We start from the raw sequence: 9,516 nt of genomic DNA on the forward strand, positions 1-9,516 counted from the left end.
TTTTACCCCATATATAAGCTGTCATTAATTATTTTTTTCTTTTGAGACAGAGTCTCTCTCTGTCCCCCTGGAGAGTGCCATGGTGTCATAGCTCACAGCAACTTCAAACTCTTGGTCTCAAGTGATCCTCTTGCCTCAGCCTCCTGAGTAACTAGGACAACAGGTGCCCACCGCAATACTCGGCTTTTTTTCTTTTCTTTTTCTTTTTGCAGTTTTTGGCCGGGGCTGGGTTTGAACCCTCCACCCTCCACCTCCGGCATATAGGACTGGCGCCCTACTCCTTTGAGCCACAGGCATCGCCCACAGCTATTTTTTTAGTAGAGACAAGGTCTTGCTCTTGCTCAGGATGGTCTCAAACTCCTGAGCTCAAGTGATCCTCCCACCTTAGTCTCCCAAGTTATCATTAAATATTACTGTAACCCTTGTCCAAACCACCATCATCTGCCTTCTCGATTATTGCAGTGGCCTCCTAGGTGGTCTCCCCGTTTCCATCCTTATTGCCCTCTAGTCTGTTCTCAACCCAGCTAGGCAACATAGGTCAGATTTTATCACTCCTTATCTTAGAGTATCAGCCAGTGTCCTAATGGTCTGCTAGGTCCTACACAATTCAGCTTCCTCTGATCTCACTCATACCCCTCCCTCCTGCTTTCTTCCTCCCCTGCCACCCTGGCCCATGTGAGTCCTGTAACACACCAGGCATGTTCCTGCCTCAGGGCCTTTGCCTTTGCTCACCTCTTTCCCTATAATGCGCTCTGCCAGATTTTTCACAAGCCGCTTCAGGTCTTAACTCAAATATTATCTTTGGTCCTCTCTACCTTTTAAAGCTATAATCTCCTCCCAAAACATTCTCTTTCTCCATTCTCTGCTTTATTTTTCTCCATAGCCATCATGACCATCTAACATACTTATATATTTTATTTACTTTGTTTACTATCAATCCCATCCCTTTAAAAGGTAAGCTCCTGATGCAGAAATTTTTCTCTGTTTTGTATGCTGCTGTATGCCCAGCACCTACAACAGTGTTGGGTACATAATATTACCCAATAAGTATTTGCTGAAGGTCTTTTTTGTTTTTTGCTTTTGTTTTTGAGACAGACTTTCACTCTGTCACCTTGGGTAGAGTGGGGTGGCATCATAGCTCACAGCAACTTCAAACTCTTGGGCTCAAGAGATCCTCTTGCCTCAGCCTCCCAAGTAGCTGGGACTACAGGCACTGCCATAATGCCCTGCTAGTTTTCCTATTTTTAGTAGAGATGGGGTCTCACTGTTGCTCAGGCTGGTCTCAAACTCCTAAGCTTAAGTAATCCACCCGCTTCAACCTCCCAGAGTGCTAGGATTACAGGCATGAGCCACCATGCCCAACTTGCTGAAAGTCTTAATGAATATCTGTCTCCCACATTAGGTTACAATCTATGAGGGCAGAAAACAAATTTGACTGTTTATCCTTGTATCCAAGGTACTAGACAGTATCTTGCAGTGCTATCTTACAGTGCATGAAAGATACTTGTAGAGAAAGCAAATTGATAAAGGAAAAGGACAGTTCATGGGTGAAAATGGTGTGAGGGCAATGGTGCAGAGGTGAGAAAAAACAGAAATATTTAAGGAGTGGGAGACCACTTTGATTATCGTGGACTGTTTACATTAGGACAATAGAGACAATTAGTTTGGAGGGATAAGTTGTGGAGTCCATTGCCAACTTATAAAAGTTGTTTGGTATCCTGTAGGCTAATGATGGAAGCATTGCTTTAAAAGCATTGGTCTGATGGTGGTATCTAAGATGAGACTGGAAGCAGGGAGACCAGCCAGTGGGATATGGAAATCTTTTAACTGTGGTGCTTCAGGGCTCTGGGAGCTGAAAAGAAGGGACAAATAAAAGAACAAATGATTTTGAAAAAATATTCATCAGACCATTTAACCTGAATTTGGGGAAAATAATAAATCTACCTCCCAGTGATGCCTGGCTTTTAAACTTCATTATTTTAGAAATAATCGTAACATTAACAGAAATAGAGAAACCAAAAGAAACAACTTATTTGGGGGAAAGGTGTTGAATTCAGATTTTGGAGTGTGGCTTTGAAGCAGTGGCTTTGGGACACTGACACATGGATGACACCAGAGCAAAGCTGTGACAGCAGAATTCCATGGGTATAGACTACATCTTGGACGAAGAGGAGAGAGAACAAGCAGAAGCTAAATGCCAAGCCATAGGAAGCATCCGCAGTCAGCAGGCCAGAGAAGGAAGAGGGCTAGCAAAGAACAGGAACCTTACCAGAGATGTAGGAGAACCCTGCAGAGTCCAAGAAATAAGAGGACGTGCAGTTGGTGGGGTTGAACAGAAGGGAGAGAAGTGATTTAAGGACCAAAGTCTCTTCCCAAAGCATATCCTGATGTTTTTCACTTCATTTAGTCACTCTGTCTGAAATTCTATGAGTTATTCCTTTGCATTAGTGAGAATTAAGAGGATGTGAGGTATTGTCTTTCTTACTATAATTTAAATTACAGTGCTTTAATCAGATTGTTTTCTACCTGATCTTTAGGGATGAGGTCATTCTATGGAGGCAATCGTTTTTATTAGAAATGTTGAAAGTTGGTAAGGGATGGATAAAATCCCACCTACTGGCTACATGGCATGGGTATATTGCATAATTCCTGGGGGAAGGACCCAACTACAATTCAGACTTTAATCTTACAAAAGAAAACTATGTAACCAAATCGTATGTATCCCCATAAAGATCTGGGGAAAAAATGAAATGTTGAAAGGAGAGGAAATGAAAGTGGTATTTTGAAGTTTTGGCTGCTCGGAGAGGACTGTGGGGGATGTTTTGGATAGCCAGAGGGCAGCATGAGAGCACTGGTAGGAGATCAAGAAAATGGGGTTCTAGGTGGTGCCTGTCGCTCAAGCGGCTAAGGCGCCAGCCACATACACCAGAGCTGGCGGGTTCGGATCTGGCCTGAGCCCACCAAACAATGACAACTACAACCAAAAAATAGCCGGGCGTTGTGGCGGGTGCCTATAGTCCCAGCTACTTGGGAGGCTGAGGCAAGAGAATCACTTAAGCCCAGGAGTTGGCGGTTGCTGTGAGCTGTGATGCCACGGCACTCTACCCAGGGTGATAGCTTGAGGCTCTATGAGAAAGAAAGGAAAGGGAAGGGAAGGGAGGGGAGGAAGAAAGTGAGGAAGAAAAAAAGAAAAAGAAAATGGGGTGGTTCTAAGAGTCTGGGAGAAGGATGTTGAAGGATGGAAAGACACCAATGACAACTTGCAAATCTTATGGGAAAGACCTTGACTTGTCTCTTCTTCCCAGAGACACAATGAAAAGCAACTTCTCTTCTTATAAAATTGGGAGGAGGCAGAATAGAATTATTACAATAATAGTGGTAATAACAAAGCCCTTACCACATGCTAGGCACTGTTCAAATTAAATATTTAGCCCTCATAACAATCATAAAAAGTAGATACTATTTTCTTCATTTTACAGATGAGGCAGATGTACTATTAGCCTGGTGTTGTCTACAGAGTCTGGGGCTGCAGGTCAAAGAGGACAGGGACAAGCAACAGCCTCTCTAGCCGAAAGCCTTCTGTATCCCACTCCAGATGTCCGACCTGGGGAGGACAGGCAAACAAAACTGGGATAGCGGTGCTTTTGGTCACAGGTAGTATACATGTCTTCTACTGAGGGAAAGGAGAGAAAGATGTTACCAGACATCATCCATGAGAGGACATCACAGCTTTGGGCTATCTCCAGATCCAGATTTTTAAAGTGGAAAGGGAACCAGTGTGTTTTTTCTTTTTTTTTTTTTTTTCTGCAGAGACAAGAGTCTCACTTTATGGCCCTCGGTAGAGTGCCGTGGCCTCACACAGCTCACAGCAACCTCCAACTCCTGGGCTTAAGTGATACTTTTGCCTCAGCCTCCCGTGTAGGGGAACCAGTGTGTTTTAAGGAGCAGTCATGGCATAGATAATGAACTTGGAGTCAGAAGACTTAGATCGGACATCACTGGGTAACCTGGAGCAGGTCAATCCTTCTCTCTGGACTACATCCACTTTCTTCAATTATAAAATGAAGGCATTGGATTTAGTTAAATCTCTTAGGTTCTTTCCAGCTCAAAAACTGTACAATTCTAGACCCTAGTGGATGAGTATGACAAATTATGATCTCTCTCTCTCCCTCTGCATATGTTCCAGAGTTTGGTATTTTGAGTATAAATATGCCAATGTCTGCTGTCTGTATGTGAGTGTATTCCAGCTATATGACTAAAATTTTGGTTGTTTGTGGGTAAATAAGGGATGCTTCTAGGTTTTCTCCAAAAGACACCAAATGGCTCTGGGGGTAGTAAGCTGTAAGATCACTCACTCAAAATATAGTTGGAGGGCCAATGAATCAAGAAAAGGTTTTAGTCTGTAATCATTTTCTGGTATAATTACTTCTGTTTTCTCCATTCAAGATTCAAGTCTTGACACCAATCCTATGAAATGGCCAGGTTTTTTATAGAGAGAAAAAAAGAGAGACTCTAGGGCGGCGCCTGTGGCTCAGTCAGTAAGGCGCCGGCCCCATATACCAAGGGTGGCGGGTTCAAACCCAGCCCCGGCCAAACTGCAACCAAAAAATAGCCGGGCGTTGTGGCGGGCGCCTGTAGTCCCAGCTACTCGGGAGGCTGAGGCAAGAGAATCGCTTAAGCCCAGGAGTTGGAGGTTGCTGTGAGCTGTGTGAGGCCACGGCACTCTACCGAGGGCCATAAAGTGAGACTCTGTCTCTACAAAAAAAAAAAAAAAAGAGAGACTCTGAGATTGAGTGACTTGTCCAAGATCGCAGTTTGTCAGAGCCAAGCCAGAGTTAATATCTCTTGCTTCTGCATCCTGGCTTAGTTCTTTCTAGCACTATGCTAGGTGTGAAAGGAGACCCTAGGAGCCTGAGAAAGAACAAGATCCCATCTCTACAAAAAATAGAAATCCTTACAACATTATTGGAGAAATGCTTTGAATGACAAGGTGGGAACAGCTGGGAAAGTAAAGGAAGGAGTCTCAGCGACACTGCCATTGGAGGTGGGTCTTCAATGTCGTGGAGGAGTTTCCAGGTGGAAGGAAAAGAAAGAGCAAGTGGGGATCCCTACATTCTGAAGAAGACTGGGAAGGTAATACATCTGTTCAGACGGACTGCAACAGCCGTACCTGTCATCTGCCATGGTCGGCAAGCCCACTGCCTTTCCTTAAGTGAGTTGGTGAGGCCATCAGGACCGTGGTATCCTCCCGCCGGAGCAGAAGCTCCCAAGCACCGGAAGCAACGCTCAGCCTCTCTAGCCCGCCTTACACTCGAATCCTCAGGCTTCTCGTGCGCAAAATAAGTTCCAGGCCCCGACGTATCCTCTCCACACAGCCCTTCTGGTGGCGCCAAAAACCACCCACAGTGTCTGAACACCGCGCAAGCGCAGTTGGCTGCAGGACTCGGCCGGCCGGTGTGAAGTTTCACACCCGGGAGGAAGAAGGATGTGTGAGGCCTACCTAGCTCAAGAAAGCAAGTTATAGGTAAAGGACCAGGCCCAGTGGAGGTGTTGGCACAGGCCCTTGAGCGCTCAGAGCGTCACTTCTTCTGAACTCCTTGCCTGGGTGCTCCTGTGCCGTAGGCCTCCCAGGCCTCCATCCTACTCTCTGTTGTCCTGCTCCCTGCTCCCTCCCTGGGCCTCCCCGCAACTAGCAACACCTTTCCCCTTCATTCTTCAGCCCCTGAGTCATCCTTTTGTTCTCCCTACTGCCCTGTCTCAGAGGGACAGAGGTGGAATGGTTTGAGAGCAGGAGGCTGGGGAAAAGAAGCCAGTTCTTGACCTAGCTTCAGGCACCCGCTCTGGCCTGCTTTCTGGACACCCACCTTCTCTTAGGCACCACACAGTTTGCCCTGGCTTCTCCTTTGCTAAATGTGGATCTTCCCAAGACACCTGTTCAGGTGCTGGGACTGCCCTAGTCTTTCAAACCCAACAGTGAGCATGGACAGGCCCAGGGCTGTTACTTAAGATAATAGGAGCACGGGACAAAATCAAATTCTTTCTGTGGCTTGGACCCCTCCTTGCTTATGCTTCTCTAGATGTGGGTTATCTGGACGTCTGTGTAGCTGGGGGATGCTGGGAAATGTGAGGGGGAAGATGTTTCCTCTTTAAAATTTGAATTCCAGTGCCTTTCTGGTCACCTGCACTCTCCAGTTAGTCACGGATCCCACTCTCTGTTCTCTTACTCTTGTCCTTTTGTCCTCATTTACCTGCCTGGCCCCTAAAGGCAGTGAGTTTCCTGTCCCTGGAAGTTCACTCCTTTGTGCCCTTACCTGCGAAAGTTCTCACCAATGCTTCTTCTCTGGCTCAGATTATGGCTCGTGTAGAGGAAGCAGCCCAGCGGCTGTCCCAAAGTGGGAGGACCCTCTATGCATTGCTGGAACTTAAGAAAGGTGCCTCACCTGAAGATATCAAAAAGGCCTACAGGTTCAGACTTCAGCCCTTTATTAAACCCTGGAGTTTTGCCCTTTAAACCTTTCTTTCTACTTTGCTTCCTGACCCATTTTTAAATTACAACAAGCCTTCACTTTGGGACCCAATGGGGCCATCACCCTCTTCATTGTGGCGTGGGAAAGAATTTAGATATTGGCTACTTGCCTTCATCCTTTGTACTACACCTCGTGCATTCCTTCTGCACTATACAGAGACCTGTCCCTGTCACTCATGCTAACCCACCCTCCCCAGCCACTTCTCACCCTCTCCCCACCCTTCCTTTGTGTATTGCCTGGGTAGGAGACTGGCCTTGAAGTATCATCCAGACAAGAATCCAGGGGACCCTCAAGCAGCAGAAATATTCAAGGAGATCAACACAGCCCATGCCATATTGAGTGACCCAAAGAAGAGGAAAGTCTACGACCAGCATGGCTCATTGGGACTATATCTGTACGATCACTATGGCGAACAAGGCGTCAGATACTATTTTACTCTGAATAGTTGTTGGTTCAAGGTACACAATTCTTCCTAGTCCCTTAAGAATAAGGAAAGAATAAGGAAAGAGGGGTGACCCACCTCTTCTAGGACAAATGCTCGTGTCATCTCATTTTCTGGGTGTTAGGAGGATTGAAGGAAGGGAGCTTGAATGGTCATAATGAAGAACTGCTGGACTGAGGCCATTCTGTCCCACCTTTTAGACACTTGTCTTCCTGTGTATACTGCTCACTTGCTGCTGTTGCTGTTCTTGCTGCTGTCTTTGCTGTGGAACACTTAAACCACCTTCTGAGGAGGTTAGTGAAAGGAAATGCCAACAGAATGTCCTGAGCCAGCCTGCAAGGACAGGTGAGAACCGTAGGCGGGACTGAGGTAAGATCTGTATTAGCAATGAAGGAAATGATTGGGGCTGATAAAGACTTGTGAAGATGACAGGTTAACCCCTAAACGTGGCAGTTTCAAGTCTGGCATTGGAGCAAAGTGAAGAAAGAGAAGGAGATCCCTAGGTTTCTGTGTACCTTATGCCACAAACTGACAGTTTGAATGTGGCGCTGGTCTCTCCTGTTAAACTAAGGAATGGAGTGAGAGAGTATGCCTGGAAAAGGCAGTAGTTGAAGACAGGCTTGAGGAGACTACCCAAAAGGAAGATGAATTGTCTGAGATTATTCTCACCCCACATATTTCAACTCTAAAATGGCAGGTTGACTGAACTTCACACCAGTGCCACCTAGTGATGCTAACGTGTAACAGCAGAGTAATGGTTTTCTCATCAGTAGGCCAAAAGTACTGTTACTCTTTGTATATGTAATCATATATATAATTGCATCATAGGAGCCAATGGTCATTTTAGAAGAGAAGAAAATAAAGAAAATTAAGAGATGAAGAAGAGTGTGGTATGTAAACCGAAAGGCAGAGATAATTAACAGATAAGAAAAGCATACGAAAGTAACTTCACATGAGTTATAGTGCAAAGTTTATGTCTTTATAATATACACTACAGGTGTTTATATTCTTACATATAGGGGGTTTGCTTTAATTTTAGGTTATTCTTGATTAATAAGGTGCTACCTTCTTCTACCACTAGGTGCTGACCCAACTTCAGGAACACTGATGACATCTGTCCCAGTAAGGACACCATCTCTGCCTTTGGTGATACCACTGCCCTGGCCATATGGGGCCATCTGGCTACTCTTCTTTTTAGTCATAATCCCAATTTTAATATGTCAGAGAGCAGCCCTCCCATCTTTACCCTTATAAGGTCTCAGCCAGTGGTGGCAGACTTGTCCTGAAGATTCTTTATCCTGTGCCCGCCAATGTCAGCTGTCAGAACCTCTGAGCCTCTTGTGATATCTCTTCTAAGATCCTGATAACTGAACAGGGTGAATCCTGTCTGTGGAACTGCTGCACCAGTTAACTCTCCTTTGCTGCAACTCTGTGTGCCAACGACTCCTAGCATCAGCTCCTTCTTAAGCCCTTATACCCTTCTGGGGCTGATCTCACCTTCCTTTGGTACCCAGGTCCTTTGGCATTGCCATTCCCATTTTGTGCCATCATGAATCAACTCAGGAAAAACCAGAGTGCATTCAAGGCTTAGAGGTAGTCCCATCTTTGAATTTTCCTTGGACTTCAGCTATTATTAGCATAACATGAATGGACCTTGGTCCGGTGGGTTGACTGAAGTTCATACATCAGTGCCTTCCTGCCTCCATCCTTTGTAGCACATCTTATGCAGGCTGATCACCATATAGTTTGTTCTTAAAACAGGGGCATGAAACATGATAAGGAAAAGATTGTACTTGCAGACTCTTTTCCCATTCTTGCCTCTTTATGCTGCCTGTGTGGTATCCTCTCCACATTTATTTCCCATCCACCCAGGGTCAGAGCCTACTAACTCCTCAAACTGAGAGACAGAATAAAGAATGTCAGTAAATAAAAGAGCTTTTGTCTAATCCCAGTGCATATATTGAGTCCAAAAGAGACAAATTGTGCCTGGGGTAGAAAAAACTGCTTATAGGAGAAAAAGAAGACCAGTGCTCACAATTGGGACAAGCCTGGTTTGGATAATAGGAGCCCAGGACAACTGTGGAGTTGGGGCAGAAGCTTCCCAGAGTCTTGTGATTATGACTTTGTCAGTGCTCTAAAATTTCCCTGGAGATTGATTCCCTGAGTGCCCAAAATAGGTCCCTGACATTCAGACCCTTTCCACCCAGCTCAGCTTCTCTCAGTTTCCCAACAAATTTGAAATCCTGGAGTGGCTCCAGTGATGTGTTCATGGACTAGACTACTTTCTCAAGGGCATGCTCGTAGATAGATCCAGGCCTTAGCACAACAGCCACTTCTATTTTCTTGAGCTTCTTTTTTCTAGGATGATATAAAAAGGCAGAGCAAGAAGAAAAGTGGGCCAGAAGTGCTGGACACTAGGCTCACTCTCTGCTCTGTGGTGCGGCTGTTCTGAATCACAGAGGTCTTAAAGAGGAGGTCAGGATCACTGGCGAAGCCTGTAGAGGAGGAACATGTCACTGACTGTGGATCTAACAGGATCTTTCCGCC

The 9,516-nt window shown here is 45.5% G+C and overlaps 1 protein-coding gene across 1 annotated transcript; it reads left to right on the forward strand.

The window, feature by feature from the left end:
- The first annotated feature begins 6,352 nt into the window (after nt 1-6,352).
- Nucleotides 6,353-7,441, forward strand: DNAJC5G (DnaJ heat shock protein family (Hsp40) member C5 gamma). The gene is made up of 3 exons (XM_053589507.1): nt 6,353-6,465; nt 6,724-6,985; nt 7,170-7,441. The coding sequence occupies exons 1-3, from the start codon at nt 6,353-6,355 to the stop codon at nt 7,335-7,337; spliced, it is 543 nt and encodes a 180-aa protein (XP_053445482.1). The 3' UTR covers nt 7,338-7,441.
- The last annotated feature ends 2,075 nt before the right edge of the window (nt 7,442-9,516 follow it).

This window comes from Nycticebus coucang, chromosome 4, assembly GCF_027406575.1.
Source record: "Nycticebus coucang isolate mNycCou1 chromosome 4, mNycCou1.pri, whole genome shotgun sequence".
NCBI classification, from domain to species: Eukaryota; Metazoa; Chordata; class Mammalia; order Primates; family Lorisidae; genus Nycticebus; species Nycticebus coucang.

Coding starts and splice junctions, on each gene's coding strand:
- DNAJC5G (XM_053589507.1), top strand. CDS start 6,353: ATGGCTCGTGTAGAGGAAGCAGCCCAGCGGCTGTCCCAAAGTGGGAGG. Junction 6,466..6,723: donor GATATCAAAAAGGCCTACAG/GTTCAGACTTCA, acceptor CACCCTCCCCAG/CCACTTCTCACCCTCTCCCC. Junction 6,986..7,169: donor TGAATAGTTGTTGGTTCAAG/GTACACAATTCT, acceptor CCCACCTTTTAG/ACACTTGTCTTCCTGTGTAT.